The sequence below is a fragment of the Tachypleus tridentatus genome, chromosome 12, assembly GCF_004210375.1.
Source record: "Tachypleus tridentatus isolate NWPU-2018 chromosome 12, ASM421037v1, whole genome shotgun sequence".
NCBI lineage: Eukaryota > Metazoa > Arthropoda > Merostomata > Xiphosura > Limulidae > Tachypleus > Tachypleus tridentatus.
This window is the reverse complement of record NC_134836.1, coordinates 122,307,952-122,326,214: the sequence shown is the minus strand read 5'-3', so window position 1 is coordinate 122,326,214 and position 18,263 is coordinate 122,307,952. Positions and strand designations below refer to the sequence as shown.

The 18,263-nt window shown below is 29.3% G+C and overlaps 1 protein-coding gene and 1 pseudogene across 5 annotated transcripts in view; one reads left to right on the top strand and one right to left on the bottom strand.

Annotated features, from left to right (window-relative positions):
• The window catches only part of LOC143234560 (ankyrin repeat domain-containing protein 22-like), a 28,956-nt gene extending 10,694 nt beyond the window's left edge, over positions 1-18,262 (top strand). For 2 of the 4 annotated variants that reach the window (XM_076472004.1, XM_076472006.1), the window contains 7 exons: positions 1,104-1,189; positions 2,979-3,083; positions 5,315-5,366; positions 6,508-6,627; positions 7,172-7,270; positions 11,973-12,035; positions 12,670-18,262. In XM_076472004.1, coding sequence (XP_076328119.1) covers positions 1,104-1,189; positions 2,979-3,083; positions 5,315-5,366; positions 6,508-6,627; positions 7,172-7,270; positions 11,973-12,035; positions 12,670-12,845 — 701 coding nt within the window. In that variant the 3' untranslated portion in view covers positions 12,846-18,262. The remainder of the gene's footprint in view (positions 1-1,103; positions 1,190-2,978; positions 3,084-5,314; positions 5,367-6,507; positions 6,628-7,171; positions 7,271-11,972; positions 12,036-12,669) is intronic. The other 2 variants (XM_076472005.1, XM_076472007.1) reach the window with 2 other exon arrangements.
• LOC143234561 (uncharacterized) overlaps positions 13,111-18,263 on the bottom strand; it is a 36,932-nt pseudogene continuing 31,779 nt past the window's right edge. Inside the window, exons 4-6 of the transcript XR_013018710.1 lie at positions 18,002-18,101; positions 15,044-15,166; positions 13,111-13,249 (exon numbers count right to left, since the gene is read on the bottom strand). The product of XR_013018710.1 is annotated as an uncharacterized LOC143234561 (transcript). The remainder of the gene's footprint in view (positions 13,250-15,043; positions 15,167-18,001; positions 18,102-18,263) is intronic.

The window sequence follows — 18,263 nt, the reverse complement described above, 5'->3', positions numbered from 1 at the left end:
GAATGTAGACAAAGACCAGGACTTCTGAAATAATGTTCTTTGGACAGATGAGTCCAAAATTGAATTATTTGGACACCAGAACAGAGGGCATGTTTGGCATAAACCAAATACAGCATTCCAGGAAAAGAACCTCATATGAATTGTGAAGCATGGAGGTGGAAGTGTCATGGTTTGGAGCTGCTTTGCTGCAGCAGGACCTGGACAGCTCACAATCACAGAATCCATCATAAATTCTACTGTGTATCAGAGGGTGCTTGAGGAAAATGTGAGTCCACATGTAAGAAAATTAAGCTGAAATGGAACTGGACCCTGCAACACAACAATGACCCATAGCATACCAGTAAATCCACCAAGGACTGGCTGAAAACTAAAAAAGGGAGAGTCCTGGAATGGCCGAGTTAAAGCCCAGATCTTAATCCCATTGAGATGCTGTGGAGTGACTTGAAACGGGCTGCACATTGCAAGAAACCCTCAAACATCTCACAGCTGACAGAATTCTGCATTGAGGAGTGGGGCAAACTTTCTTCAGACTGATCTCAGAGACTGGTAGATGGATACAAGAAGAGTCTCATTGCAGTTATTTCAGCCAAAGGGGGTAACACTAGCTATTAGGGGGTAGGGTGTCCTAACTTTTTCCTCAGTTAGAATATGCATTTTTGTAGAATTACATTTACAGAAGATCTTGAAAAGTCTTTTCTTCAGTTTTAATTGTTTAGTTATATTCCTATAATCTCTCAGTATTGTTGAAATTGAGATTAAATATCTATATATCCAAAAATGTTACAAAAATACACAGGCTTTCATAGGGTGTCCTAACTTTTTCACATGACTGTATGTAACAAAAGGTATTTTGTATTCAAAGGTGGTAATTTGCATATATTTTAGATACGTAAAGATAATTGCCTAATATATATGACGTGGCACATTAGGAAACTAGATTTATGAGCAAAATGGTAATGTAGACACAGTTTATCTACTGGTAATTATGAAACTGTTGTGAATATAATTTGTTTTTGTTAATGTGAAACAGGCTAATCTCTGCAATCTATACATTGAAAGTCAAAGTTGTATTGCTGCTTTGTTTTGTTTTTTTCGTTATAAAGCTTTCAGTAGGGTTACACTGAATACTGTTAACAGAAAGGAGGAAGACAGACAGACAATTCATCATAGTGTGTTTGACTTGGCAAAAGTAAGTTTAGTAGTATTGCAGTCACGTTATTCAGAAGTTAGAAGTTTTGTAAGAATGAAAAATCATCCTCTCATTAAGAAATTTTCTTAGAAAGATTGAAAGCAAAAATGATTCAAACTAAAACCCATAATTTAGCAATAGTCACTATATTAGATATGTATATATAAAGACCATGCTTAAACTAAAACTCTTAAAAGTGACATTTCCAACCAAAAAAATATTAAATGGCAGTAGACAGCTTCTGAGCTTATCATGATCTAGTTGGTATGACTCGCAAGTCTTCGTATCATGGCCTTAATTAATAAATAGTGAAGAAAAGAAACTTAACATCACAGTGAAGAGGCAACAGTAGTCGGCTAAGTGTTAACATGATGACTAATGTCTCAGAATTGAGTCCTTTCTGAGAGTTTTAACTTCTTTAGAAATATTTCTATACTGTAGTTGTACATGTGGTACACACATGTTGAACTGAGTTAATTTAAGAATTACAGGAGGGTCTAAAAGATGACAAGAGATTAAATCAATATATTTATTGTAGAATAATACTAAATCTTCGAATAACTAAGTTTGAGAGAAAAGATAGTGGACAAAAGTTAATGGATAAAATAAACAATATTTAACAATTTATACACAAAGTGTGTATATTTACTGTTGATATTCTTTCAAACTATTTACTTTTCAAGATCATATACAAGGTTATTTAAATCCAGTGTTGCACACCTGACATGAAATGATGTGTTTACTCAGTGTCTCATTAAAACATATACCAGGTTGTAACCTCACAACACCACCTGTTCTGACATTAAGAGACATTACTGTTGATGTTTTGTACAATGTGCAGAATTACAGCCATTGTATCCACAACCAGAACAGGTACTATACCTTCTTGAGAATGACAGTGGAACAAAGGCTGCAAGAACAGGATAAATTTAATGAATCTCTCAACTACATCTTGTGTGAAACCTGCACATAATTATATAAATAAATGTCAATATATGTGTCTGTGTATCTGTTACTCATACGTTTCCACATTTCTTGACCAATCAGCATCAAACTTGACACAGTGATACAGCATGATACGAGGAAAATCATGGGGAGTCTTGACCCCTCCCATCAAATTTCATAAAAAATATAATTGTGGTATATCCCTCAGCTTTAGAATGAACTGGGTGACCACTATTTTTAGAAATCTTGAAAACAATAAGTATTTATTCTCAGTATTGGTACCTTTATGTATTTGTATTGCACTTTTAAAGTTTATTGTGTTAAGAAAAAAAATAGAAGCCCAATTTCCTATCATTTGTTTGAAATTAGTTTTTATTTCACCTGACAATAGACAAGTACTCTAGCTAGTAAAGACTAAAGGATAGCTTCAGAATAAATACTATTACTACTAAAATACAAGAAAAGCATTTTGTAAGTTCCAAATTTGTTCTTGCCTAGATTTTTTTTTGTATAATTGTAATTATTTACATTGCATGATAGTCGGAAATCTGAGTTAAGCCTGATTCTCAGACAAAATGGACCTTTCTCCATATTCCTATCTTCAAACTACATTTTATGCATTGTTAGTAAACCTATTTTAAGGTAGCAAGACCTTTTAATATTTTTCTTTCTAGAAATTGTTAATAATTGTATAATTCAGTTCAAAGAGTTTGTCCTATTAAAATAAAATATAACCTTTTACATAGAATATCTCAGTGTGATCTAGACAAGTTTGTTAAACATGACATTTATAAGCTTTAAAGTGAAGACTTTTCATGTATTTTTTTTTCAATGTTTTTATTAGACTGCTTATTTGCCAGGACATTCTGAACGTTGCATGGAAGTCATTGAGACTTGTAAGTACAATGTTAACTGGCCAGAAGAGAGGACAGGGTTAACTTTGTTTTTGGTAAGAGATCTTATGTATACCATAAAATAAGTGAATTTGCTTATTTGGATATTAAGTATACCAAAATTATAGGAACAAACTCATTTTCATAATTAATATACTAGTGTAGTTGTATTTGGTTAATGTCTAGAATCATAAGTCAGTCTTAACCAGTTTGGAAAATCCTAATAGGATTTTGACCATGGGCTCAAAAACAACTTTTTCACCCACCTTTTAACATTCACTGTAATTAACACTTTTTATTTCATCTCTTGATGTCATTCTTTACATGTTATTTGTAGTAATTATGTCTGTTTTTTGTTGCTGTTAGTTTCTGATAATAAAGTTTGATTGATCTAACCTTTTGTAAATCTTTCATCTTTTTAACCTATCTTGTTGAGCATCTTCAGGTGATACATCACTTTTGTGTATAATTGGTTCTATTCTCCTGACTGAAATTATCTTTGATGTATTATTTTCTTTCTAGAGTTGTTTTTAAGTGTTTATTCTAACTTTATGTAGCCATGGGACAAGATTATCTTTCTCCTTTACAGTCTTGGGCCTTTTTTTTTAAATCCACTCAAGTTCTTGTACATTTTATTTGCTAGAAGCTTAGGTTAACATTTTCCCTTTTTTTAATATATTTGTGTTTTACTTTTAAATGGATTTTTTTTCCTTGCAGGATAATTTTAATGTAAGAAGCAAATCTGATGACAATTCATATGTTTTCAACATATTTTCCTTTTATTTCACTTAGTTTAGAAAAACCCAAATTCTCCTTCTTATTAATTTCTTTTTTATGCTCTTTGAAATTATAAATTAGTCCCGTTAATTAGTATTTCAACAATAATGTATGTTATGAAACACTTTACTGTATTGTAGTTGTGTTTTTTTATAATGTTTGTTAGGAATAGGGAAGGAAATTAGCATTATGTATTTTAAAACTATATAAAAATATTAATTAAATATTCACAATATTCATTTGTTTAATTTATATTGTCATTAATTCTGTATAGAAACCCCCAGTGGTTCAGCAGTATATCTGAGGACTTACAAAGCTAAAAGCCGGGTTTTGGTACCCATGGTGGGCAGAGCACAGATTGCCCATTGTGTAGCTTTGTGCTTACTTCAAAACAACAAGTGTATAAAAAAACTACTAATTAAGTATACTTGTCAAAAAATGCTATTTAAGAAAACTTGTAAAACTATGTAGAACAAAAATATTATTGTAAGAATATAGCTAAATAATTTCCATGTCTGTCAAGTTTTTATGGTATTGTTAAATAAAAATTTGTTGGTTATATAATATATCTTTGCAATACATTTGAAACAAAAATTCAAACTTATCCCTACTTTTATAATGGACTTAAACTAACAACACTTCATTAAAATATAACAACAGATATCTAAAATAAAACCTTCAAACAACCAGAATACAACAAAAAATAACTAGTAAACCAGTACCTGGTCATGACTATGTAGAAATGTTAATAAACAGTACAATATAAATTTAAATGTTATTAATTTTGAACTTGGAAAAAGAACCAAAGGAAGAAAAACCTAATTTGTGAAAATTAAACCACTTCTGAGTATCAAGGGCAATATTCTATTGTAACTAACTTGTTTTCATGGTTGTTAGACCACAATATTACATCACGCATGACCAGCTGTTATCATAAATCTACATAACTTTGGACAACATTAGTGTCTCTACATTACCACTAAGGGAAGCACGTGTTAGTTTCATAATACGTATATACATACTCAAAATCAATATACTCTAGCTTAGATGGTAAGTTAGTGCTAAGTATTCCTAATTAAATGGTAGAAGGGATAATAATAAATAGAAAACTTAAACACATTGGTCTGATAACATTGCATGTTTACTAATTTAATATTGGTGTGGAATATATTAAATTATAAATGTTGTAGCTGCCATGAGTGATAATTAATACAGCCTTTCTGTGGTAAAATAATAATTTAGTGATTGTGCTTTGCTTTCATTTTACAACTTTGTGAAATATTTCTTTGTTTCATAATTTGTGGTAATACAAAAAACATAACCAGTTCCATTTTGTATTTTCAATTTATTTGTCATGACTTGACATTTGACATTTATCCAAGTGTATACACTTTGAAAAAGGATTATCTGAAAATGTCTTCAGTTTAACTGCTTTTGTATTTACTGTGTTACTTTTCTGGTGTTGTGTTCATATGCTTTACAATGTACTGTTTCTGATTTTACATCTTAGTGCGCTTGTATCAGTGGAGAGAAACGTCTTGTGAATTTTATGTTAGAAAGAGGTAATCTGTTATGGTTTTACTTCTTAATTTTGTTATTTATTGGACTATATAAACTTTGTCTTGAATAAATTCAAACTTATTCATTGATTAAATAGTAATTTTTATGATTGTATGAAAAAATACAAAGATGTGTTTAGCATTATTAATCTCTTGATTTAGCTAGTTTACTTGATATAGAAAGCAAATAGGTATGTAAGTGTTAACATTATGTCTAAAACTGCATCCAAGGTTCATTTAATCTTAGTTTATAACAAATTGTTTGTCTTTGTTAAAGCAATATGATCTCTGTGGTTACAATTACATTCAAGAACTTTTAATTTATAAAACATATGCTGCATTTTAATATACATAACTTGACCCAGCTAACTATTGATTATTGTGTAAAAAATACACAAATAAAATTGTTTTCATTATTTAAATAAACAGCTTACCAATATAAAAAAACATGGATTTATTATTTTATGATTTTCTAGTAGTTATGGTTATTTCAAACCATAGTCACAATTATAAATTGAACATTATAAAATGGAGACAAAAATTCAAATTAGACCTTACTGAATAATTTAAGTTAATAAATGTTATGCTAGGTTTTCACTATAAACAATGTATAATATTAGTTAAAGGCAATAATAACAGTAGTTTGAATTTTTGTGAAATTGTAATTTCCATTTAAGCATTAAATATATATATAAACATATAGATAATCATGTTAGTTTACAAAAAGTTGATGTATTTAAAAACTAATTTCAGTTTATTCTCATCAGAATTTTAAAAAATGCATGTTTTGATTGTTGTACTTTATAGTGAAATATCTTTCTTTGAACAATAGTACTTTAGAGTAGTGAATTCTAGAGGATGAATAAACTTAATGTTACTAAGAATAGAACAGATAGAAGTCTAAATAACTGTTGTTTGTGTTGCTTAATTGTGAAAGTTAAAATACATATAACATACACTTTGAAGATGTTGTTCTTTAAACATAAGAGGGTAAATTCACTCTTTGTTTGTTTCTGCACACATACAACTGTTCTGTGTCATCTAAACAAATTGGTTAGTGAATAGCTAGATTTGTTTCATAAGGTTGTTGATATACCTACATATTTAATATTCATGTAGGAAAATTTACTGAATAATTAATTAGGGGCTGAGGTAGAACTAACAACAAAAGATTGCTCAGACAGTGCTCTTTATTTGGCAACTTATGGATATCTCAATTCCAAGACTCCAGATTTAATGCTGATTTCATCTCTATTAGAAGCTGGTTGGTTTATACTCTAACATTTACTTCTTTTATTATTAAACACAATGTACTTTATTATATCTAATTCAACAACACTGTTATGTCTGCTCATTTTATGTTTGTTAGTTTTCATTGTATTTATTGCAACAGGTTTAATCTATTGATTTTATTTCTAATTCACAAGAACTTGTATACTTGGTAATTTTTTATAGTAGATAAATTATTATTGAGTAGATTATTCAGATTAGGTAGTTCTGTGTGTTCAGAACTATAAAGGCTATTGAAATATATTTGAAGATAAAGGCCAAAATTCTATGTTAGCCCATACATTAAGTGATACCTCAAACATGGCAAAAGAACAAAGCTTGCTGTTACTCACATTGCATCATTTTATTAGGTTTGGTTTCTATTTCATCACATTTTATTGTTTTTTTTTTTAAAATTACAATAAAGTCTTCTATTTTTATTGTCATCCTTTTTGGAAATTCCAAAATGTAACTTCCTTGAATTGTATATTGGATGGTCTTTGTTGTGTTGTTTTTTTCATTTTTATTTTTAATTACAGGCTGTGATGTGAACCAACAGAATAAAACAGGTTTTACAGCCTTACACCAGTCAGCCTCTAAAGGCAACATTCTGTTGACTGACTTCCTGTTGAAAAATGGTACAGACATTATATAGTGAAGTTAACTTTCTAACTAAACTGTTTTAATATAATTTAGTATTCACTTATCTCTTCCAGTTTAAAGTGAAGTTTTATCATTTTCTCAGCTACTGTCAAGTCTTTATTGCACTAACATCTCTCAGTAGAAACCTAGTAATTAAATGAATGTTGACTTGTTTAATGTTTTAAATCTTTATGTTTATGCTATGAAGAATCTTCAGAATGTTTTAATACAGCTTAAAATACAGATATTTCTATGCCAATAGGCTTAGTCTGTCTTGACAAATAAAACTCAAGCTGGGCTTAAATTATTTCTAAAAAGTCCAAACATCTTTTAAGAAAGTTCTATAAAATATAGTGTATTATTATAGTATATCATACTAACTAATTATAAAATTTAAACTTGTTCCACTTTTATAATTATTCTGCTAAAAAAAAGTTAAATTTATGAGTTACTGTGTTTTAAAATAACATTAGAAAACTTTCAGAACCACTGAGATAAAAATCAACATGTATGAAATAAGTACCTATGTGATGAATGTTAACAACATGTATGAAATAAGTACCTATGTGATGATTGTTAACATGTATGAAATAAGTACCTATGTGATGAATGATAACAACATGATGAATAAGTACCTATGTGATGAATGATAACAACATGTATGAAATAAGTACCTATGTGATGATTGTTAACATGTATGAAATAAGTACCTATGTGATGAATGATAATAAATGCAATGAATTTATTATATTATTGCAGGCTATGTGATGATTTTAACATATGGACAGGTCAAATGTGAAGAATGATAAGAAAGTTGCATTAAAAATTTAATTACACTACTTTATTATTATTATAACAAATAAATATGGAATAAACATGGTTAATAAATCAAGTTTTAATTTTATATAAGTTTTAAGTATGAAGAAGTAATTTGAAAAAAAAAATTCCCATTTGTTCTAAGGCCTTATGTGATGAATTTAACCACATGAAAGAAGTATGACCTATGTGCAAATGAATGATCACAATATGTATGAAAAGGTAAAACATATGTGATGAGTTGTCAATCATATTTGCTTATGTATGAAAATCTGAAACCCACTCATATGTGAACCTAATGTTAACAATATAGATATAACTAAGTAAAACATAATGTTGAATAGTAACAATCATATTTGCTTATGGAGTCATAAATCTGAAACCCATGTATGTCAACCTAATCATCACAATATAGATATAACTAAGGTAAAACATAATGTTTCTAGTGATCAATCATAACAACATGTATGAAATAAGTCAACCTAATCATGATGATTGTTAAAACATGTATGAAAGTTTTCACCATATTTGCTTATGGAGTCATGAATGTTAACAACTCATCATGAAAACCTAATCATCCAATATGATATATGTTAACAACATGTATCTAGTTTTCAATCATATTTGATGAATGTTAACATGTATGAAATAAGTACTCATCATGTCATGAATGTTAACAACATATGAAATAAGTACCTATGTAATGATTGTTAATCATATTTGTATGAAATAAATAAACCCACTCATCATGTCAATAATAATACAATATAGATATAACTAAGGTAAAACATAATGTTTAGTTTTCAATCATATTTGCTTATGGAGTCAAAATCTGAAACCCACTCATCATGTCAACCTAATCATCACAATATAGATATAACTAGGTAAAACATAATGTGTCTAGTTTTCAATCATATTTGCTTATGAATAAATCTGAAACCCACTCATCATGTCAACCTAATCATCACAATATAGATATAACTAAGGTAAAACATAATGTTTCTAGTTTTCAATCATATTTGCTTATGGAGTCATAAATAAACCCACTCATCATGTCAACCTAATCATCACAATATAGATATAACTAAGGTAAAACATAATGTTTCTAGTTTTCAATCATATTTACTTATGGAGTCATAAATCTGAAACCCACTCATCATGTCAACCTAATCATCACAATATAGATATAACTAAGGTAAAACATAATGTTTCTAGTTTTCAATCATATTTGCTTATGGAGTCATAAATCTGAAACCCACTCATCATGTCAACCTAATCATCACAATATAGATATAACTAAGGTAAAACATAATGTTTCTAGTTTTCAATCATATTTGCTTATGGAGTCATAAATCTGAAACCCACTCATCATGTCAACCTAATCATCACAATATAGATATAACTAAGGTAAAACATAATGTTTCTAGTTTTCAATCATATTTGCTTATGGAGTCATAAATCTGAAACCCACTCATCATGTCAACCTAATCATCACAATATAGATATAACTAAGGTAAAACATAATGTTTCTAGTTTTCAATCATATTTGCTTATGGAGTCATAAATCTGAAACCCACTCATCATGTCAACCTAATCATCACAATATAGATATAACTAAGGTAAAACATAATGTTTCTAGTTTTCAATCATATTTGCTTATGGAGTCATAAATCTGAAACCCACTCATCATGTCAACCTAATCATCACAATATAGATATAACTAAGGTAAAACATAATGTTTCTAGTTTTCAATCATATTTGCTTATGGAGTCATAAATCTGAAACCCACTCATCATGTCAACCTAATCATCACAATATAGATATAACTAAGGTAAAACATAATGTTTCTAGTTTTCAATCATATTTGCTTATGGAGTCATAAATCTGAAACCCACTCATCATGTCAACCTAATCATCACAATATAGATATAACTAAGGTAAAACATAATGTTTCTAGTTTTCAATCATATTTGCTTATGGAGTCATAAATCTGAAACCCACTCATCATGTCAACCTAATCATCACAATATAGATATAACTAAGGTAAAACATAATGTTTCTAGTTTTCAATCATATTTGCTTATGGAGTCATAAATCTGAAACCCACTCATCATGTCAACCTAATCATCACAATATAGATATAACTAAGGTAAAACATAATGTTTCTAGTTTTCAATCATATTTGCTTATGGAGTCATAAATCTGAAACCCACTCATCATGTCAACCTGTCACATCTTTTCTTTTATAGCTTGTCCATAGTTTTCTTTGATATTTATACCATATTATTTACAACCAGTAGAAAGTTGTAATGTATTCTTTACATGTTTTCTGTATATGTCTACTTGTCATTCTGTTTGAAACTTTATCTCTTCCTATCACATCAATGAACTTATCTGAATTTTCAAAATATCTTATTGCATAGATAGAAAGCCAGGTAAGTTATGATAGCATTGTTTAATATGTGCATGTTTTCATTGTGTTCTTGGATCCATTTTTAATTAAGTAATATTTAGCAATGTATTTCTACTAGTATAAAGAAGTAGGCTTAAGTTCAATCAACAGGTGAGAGCATAAAACAAAAGGACCTAGTTAAGTACTGTGTTTCTTGTTTTTTATGGTCTGGATTTATTATTATAAAAATAACTAAAATATAAAAATTAGAAACTTGTTAGACTAGATTAGGTAAGATTATTAAAAGTTATGATAAAAATTCTTCATAAGGTATGCCTGTGGAGAATGTGTATATTATATACTTTAATACAGTTTCATTAGGTATACATTCACTGAGTGATTTACAACTTGTGTGGCAGGATTATTAGTCAGGCTTTTGAACCATGTGTTTCTTTCTAGAAGAAAGTGTAATTTAGATTTACTTTTATATTTTTATGGTCCTAATGAAATCAGTCAAATTGGTGTAGAATTATAGTTGAGAAAATAATGAATAAAACCTAAAGTTTTGTTGTAAAAATATTTAATATTTATGTAGAAGGTATTATAGATTATGCAAATGAAATATGAAAATTTTGAAATGAAGAAAATTAATTTTAATTTTTCAAATTAGAAATCACTTTGCATTTGAACCACTCAACAGTTTGACTCCATTTATTCACAGATAAAATTCAGTTAATATATTTAATTTAGAATAATCTAAATTTGTGTGTATAAAGGACTTGTAATGTTCATAAAATACTTGCCAAATTTTGAGAAGATACAATAGTATAATGGAACTTATAATATGGAAACTATGATAGATAATTTTTACTTAATCGCAATGTTCAAGTTTGTTTATTTTAAACTTTACAATGTACAGAATTACCCTTAGCACATACAATAACTCCTATATTAATATGTTTTACAAGAATAGTAAATATTTCAACTGAACTCATAGTTTCAACACTGGTAATAAAAGTGTGTTTTGAAACATCTTACAGAAATGTTGATAAATATATTTCTTTTCAAGCCTACAGATGTCTACTTTGAAAGTTAACATAGCACAATCTAGAATCTAATTCTCTAACGATGGTAAATATCACATAACAGTTTCTCATGAAACCTCGATGTGTATTAATCTTTATCTGTCTTAACAGTTTTCTAACGTCACATTTTTGTAGTTTTAATTAGTTTGATACACATTGCTTATTCTACATGTAAAAAAAATTGTTCCTTTGAACTTTAAATATGTCATATAATACCAACGATAGTATTGACCCAATAACCTTTGGATTTCAGTCTTAACATTAACATGCATAAAACTAGTTTTCTACTAATACATATATATTATTGTACTGTAAATAGTAACACAAATGTTTCTCAATATTAAAAAATATATATTAATAGTTTTATTACTATTTATTTATTAATTAAATTCCAATTGTTTACAGGTGCAGATCCTGACATCACTACAAACTCTGGTGTACTGCCAGTACAACTAGCAGCTAGCGGAGGTAAGTGTATTATAGAAGAATTTGTGTTTTCTTTAATTCAAATAAAATTTAGTGAAAGTAAGAACAAATATATAGACATTGTTTCATATATGTGGAAACTGAGCTGGTAAAATCTAGAAATAAACTAACCATATATCAAAATGCTTTTATTTTACATCTGACTTTGATTTAATATTCTAGGATATTCTAAACTGTCATTTTATTATTACAAATGAAACTTTGACACTCAAATTTTTAAATATAAATTTATAACTCTTGTTATGAAATAAAAATCATCTCCAGTAAGAATACCTGAAGTTTTAGACTGAATAATAATTTGTTGTATTTTTACAATATCTGAGACTTTTTTACCATTAAAAACACATGAGAATTTACCCAAGACAATCCATGTTTTAGATCTTATAAATATAATCAAATAATTGTCACCACAACTTTGTAGATTATTTGCATATGACTTAGTTCCATAACCAACTACTTATCTTTGGATTTATAGAAAGTTAAACGTGTAGACTGATTGGAAACTATATTTCATCTTCCAGGATTGCATACCATAATATACTATCTTACCATGCAACTACTGATTTTTAAAGTTATATTTATGCTGTATATATTATTAATTTCTGTTTGCACCTAGATCATAGAGAAGTTGCTGAACTTCTAGCTAAGTATATGGTATCATCATTTCTACCCAAGAGAGGAGAACCACACAGTCCTGTTCGCAGCCTGCTTGGTTTAATGAGTCCACCCAAGAAATATTTGGCCGAGTCTAAAGTACTTCGTGGTAATGGTAGACATAGAGAATGTTTTTAAACTATAAATTAAAGATCACTTGTCCACCTTGTTGATCCCAAGCTTTCATTCAGCGATGTAATTGAGGCATTGCAAAACCAACTTTACCAGTGTATTAAAAGTTGTTAATGTTATACTTATAAATTGTTTAAAAACATGAGACATCTTTATTTCAAAAAAATTATTTTTATTATGTGAATGTTAGTGTCCTTTAACAATTTTACCACATTTGTTATATAGAATATGTTATAATGTTATTAAAAAATTTATTATTTCTGTATTTTAATTTTTTGATATACAAATGATTTTTTCTATTAAGACACCTCCGTTATTCAGTAGTATTTCAAAAATAGGAGAATTCCACGTGTTTGTATTCTTATTAAAGACATCTTGGAATAGTAGAAAACATATTCCACAAGAAGACACTGTAGAAGTTAAAATAAACTATTGTTAGTAACACTTGAAAACAAAAATATATTTCTGACATCAGTGTTTTCACAACCATAATAAAGTATGCCAAGAAAAATGAACAATAATTTATTTTATTAAACACTTTATCCAAAAACATGCATTCTTAATACTTAGATTAGGAGTGCCATTAATTCTGCTTTTTGAAACTAAACCTCTTGTTTAGTGACACAGCATTGAGCTATGACAACTTGATCACAGACGTACTAACATATTTTTTGTAATGAAATTAACCAAGCTTTGCAAGTTACATATACAATAGTGGTAGCATAATGTAAAAACAGTCATGTGGATAGTTATGGGAAGCCTGTGAAATGAAAGAAGGGCTATTTAAGTTAAAGATGGTTCACATTTGAAGTAGACACAGGTTTCTAGATGGACTTGTTTATTATGAAATCATAATACAACAATACAGGATCAAATCTGGTCACTGTATGACCTGATGAGTAGCGCACTCCACTCTAAATCCCTGTCACACCAAACATTCTTGCTGTTTCAGCCATGGCAGTGTTATAATGTGACAGTCTATCCCACTATTTGTTGGTCAAAGAGAAGCCCAAGACTAGCTGCTTTCCTTCTAGTGTATCACTACTAAATTAGGGACAGCTAGTGCAGATAGCCCTCATGTGGTTTTGTGAAAAATTAAAAACAAACCTAACTGAAATCACTGTATGGAAAGTAATCATAACAGTAATACAGTGTGTGAAACGGTTATGTATCAAAGGGGTATTGAGTCTAAACCTGCTATATGTATAAACCAGTTGTTAATGGATTGGATAAGGAGTTATGTCAGTTCACCTGTGTGAAACAATTGGACCTGAATTTGCTATTTATTATGTGAATTATAAGGAATTATCCAAGCATACCTGTGTGAAGTGGTTGGTAATGGACTGCCTCTGAATTTAAAATAAGGGATTACTTAACCTTCCATATGTGAATAACAAGCAGGAAAGTAGATCTAAGCCTTGTTTTGTAAAACATTAAGTACAACAGCAATTTACTGACTCTGAAGTTATTGTCTCTGACAAAGCAAATAGCATACATAATTTAAATTTTATAAAGAGAACAATAAATTATCCTAATATATTTTTTTTCTTATTATTATTAAGTTTATTTGCCCTTTTTTGAATCCAATAAGTGTCTTTCTTAACACCAGTTTGTGCCAAAAATAATGACACCTAAAAACAAATTGCAAAGGGAATTAAAACATTTTATGTTTGTAAATATAAAACCATATACTCAGCAGGAAGTTTCTTATTAATAAATATAACACACAATATAGAACTATGAATTATAAAATCTTATATAAGTTAAAGTCAAAAGATCCACAGTGAACTATATAACACTGTTTTAGTCACAGTGATAAATTTCTCTGGAACTGAGGTAGTTCAAAAATTACTTCATAACCAATAAATTAGCTTAATTTTGGACTAATAGTTTATAATTGTGAAGATGTGTGCATATTATAAATATAGGTATAACTTAGTTTCTATGTAGGCTTAGCTGGAGAATTGTCAGTAGAAATACGCAGCATCAAAATACAAGCTTTAATATGAGTGAAGAAATGCAAATGCATCCTAAGTGTCTTTTTGTTTTATATTCCAGTTGTTAGCAATGCTGTCAGATTTATCCCCATATAAATTATGTCAGAAGTAATATTACTATTTAACATTCTAGTAAATAATTCATATATGTGTTTATTTATATTTTACAAGTATTTCTTATTATTGGAACAGCTCTTGAATACTTACACTAATTTACTCTTTTCCATACTAATGGAAACTCATCTGACACAGCTTTTTCCCCTGGTTTCAGCCCCCCCAAAGTGGGGGGTGATATCTGCCATGGTCTAGTTGTCACTACAGCATCATCTCCTTAAATAGAAAAAAAAACAACTTGGTGAACATAAATGTATATACACATTTGTATCAAAGGTTATTTTTGTAATTACTAGAGACCATTTTGGAAACAAAATATATGTCGTTGTCAAGGTTAGTAGCCTGAACAATTATTTGAGTGTAATCATTAATTTTTATTTTCTTAATTACTAGATAATGATTAATACTGTTTTTATCTTACCTTTTGACAGCTAATTTGTTACCATCATTTATGGAGTCTGTATTTTAAAAGGTGGTTGTAAGTGGTGTTTTTTTATCTCTGTTGAGTCTTTGAATGGTTTGTTGTTTACTAACTGCATCATATCATGGCTTCTGAATGCTGTTCTAACTTTGTACTGGGTACATATTCTATGTATGTTTCCAGAAAGGCCTTTGTTGTAGGAAATATGGTTGTGTATCTCTAATTTTATGCTCTGGATGTTTGCCTCCTTTGTTTGTTCCTTTATCAAATGTTCCAAGAATCAGTTGTCAATGTCTGTTGGTTAGAGTGATGTGTTTCTTTTTTTTCCTTTTTCTTAACCTCTAATACATTGTAAAAACAAAAACACTAACAAAAGTTAGAATTCAGAGAAATGGACATACAGACTTACTGACCGAACTGCCAAAGAAGACTACAGTACTACAATGAAAATGCTAAGACACCAACACAGCATAAAAGTCAGTAAAAGCTAGAGATCCTTCTTGAATAGTTCCCCACCAGTATAGCGATACATCTTCTGATTTACGATGCTAAAAATCAGGGGTTTGATTTCCCTCGGTGGACTCAGAGTATAGCCCAATGTGGCTTTGCTATAAGAAAACACACACCTTCTTGAAAGAATTTAAGCAAATTAGCTGAAATAGCACTCTGTTTTATAAACAAAACTGTAATGTCTCTTGAGGATCACCAGGACACATTCATATTGCAGACAATATTACAATTGAGTCCTGTTGTATGCGTACAGAGTCTTCCTGAGACTGTTGCTAAAGAAATGCATGTGATTACTTTAAAACAACAATATCTGGCCAGGTTATCTGTGCTATACATTCAACCTTACTTGATTAATAACATACTTTATTACATACCAGCACACAATTCCCTCAACTTGATTCTCTGTTCTTTCCTCATCATTACACTTTGCACCACCCCTAGGGCGACAAAGTGTTTTTTTTTTATTTCAATTATTTTACAGATTGAGAATTTATTATCACTAATACAGACATTGGCCAGTGGACTAGTTCTAATGAAGAGAACCCCAAACATTCAAATAGCCCCTCTGTCAAAAAGTCTCATAATTAAATCCTAGCTACCAACCTTTCAAAACTTCCTAGAAGATAGCAGCAGGTTAGCACACAAAAGGTGAGATAGAAACTAGCAATAATAATAATTACATTTAAACAGGCTAATAATCATGACAACAAGTGATACCTCATTATCATAATCTCATTGTAACTTCTTACAAAGTGTATCAGTTCCAAAGCTTTACCAAAAAAAAACAAACTAGAAATAGATCATATATGAAACTTTAGCCTTGTGTATTAGTAGAGTAAATCCAAATGTTTGTACACAATTATTAGAGCACTGAATAATGTAATGATAAGTAGTATGTCTTTTTTATTTATGACATTTACAATATGTAACTGTCAAAATAACCTTTACAGAAAGTTCCTTGTTATTTAGGTGATACGAGACTGTTCTCTTAATGCAATGTTATTTGTTATAATACCTTAAGATTTAGCCTACATTCTGTAGAGCTGAACACTGCAAGAAATAATGAACAAATGCAATCATATTTTATATGCTCTGTGCCCTGAAAACTGGTTTGTATAAACAAACATACCTTGGGAAAGGTTTGTAAAATATTTACTGATTTGTATTAACCTACATAATTCCATTGCATCTTATGCTTATGAGTTATTTCCATTTTGACCTAAAAAGAATGTTTTATATTTGTAAATTAGCAAGAGTTAAGTACAAGGGAAGTCCATGCAACAGTTACTACATTTATGGTAGCAAACTTAGTTCCATATTACTGGGGGCCTGAAAGGTTAGGATACATGCCATGAAATCAGAACATGTCATTAAACATGCTCGCCCTTTTTCACCCATGGGTGTGTTATAATGTGAAGACCAGCCCACTGTTTCTTGGTAAAAAGGAGTAGCCTAGGAGTTGACTAGATGCTTGACCCCTGGTCTATCACTTAAAAATTAGGAACAGTTTGTTCAGGTAATAGTAGCTTGATGTAACAGTTCAGCAAGTGATTCTATCATCTGATTCTTTTTACAGTTCAAAGCTGTAGCACTGTTATATAAGAATCATTGGTTTATTTTATATCTTTTCAAGTATATTTCTCAACTTAAACTGTAAAGTGTAATATTTTTCAAAATCTTACGAAGAATACCAGCTATCTATTATTCTGTTAAAACTTTCTTACAGGAACTCAAGAATATTTGGTATTTGAGCTATAATATATAATTATACAAGAACCTGAAAATAATGACTAGATATTATTTTTCACTTTTAACGAAACTGTTCTCTAAAGTAGTAATGAGCCATTAATATTCTGTAGCAAAAACATTTGTAAATAGTCTTCAATTAATGTCATTAGGACCATTTTAACAAATAATTAATATCATGGCATTTTCCATTATTTTAATGTAAAAAACAATATTGCTTGCAAACATATCTCAGTTTTATTGTTGAATTAAGTTTTTTTACATAAACTTACCATTACTATAATATAAAAAAACTTTAAGATATGCATCCATTCTTCCTACTCAATGGATTACAATATAATATACACAAAACAAAATTTATGTATTCTGTTTACCTAACCATCGAGTTGCCAAGACTCTTCTAGGTCTTGTGAGGGAGGCATTACCAGGAGCTCCATGTAAAGTCCTCATGTGAAAAACAACACAGTCCCCTGGCTGGAAGAGTGAAAACTATAATCAAATGCTTTTGAATTTAACTAATTAACTTAGAGATAATTTCTTTTATTAAAAATATTAAAGTGTTATAATATATTGTAAAGTGTGAGCTTGCAAAGAACTTTGGAACTCAGTAATTTATAAACAGATGTTTTATTAAAT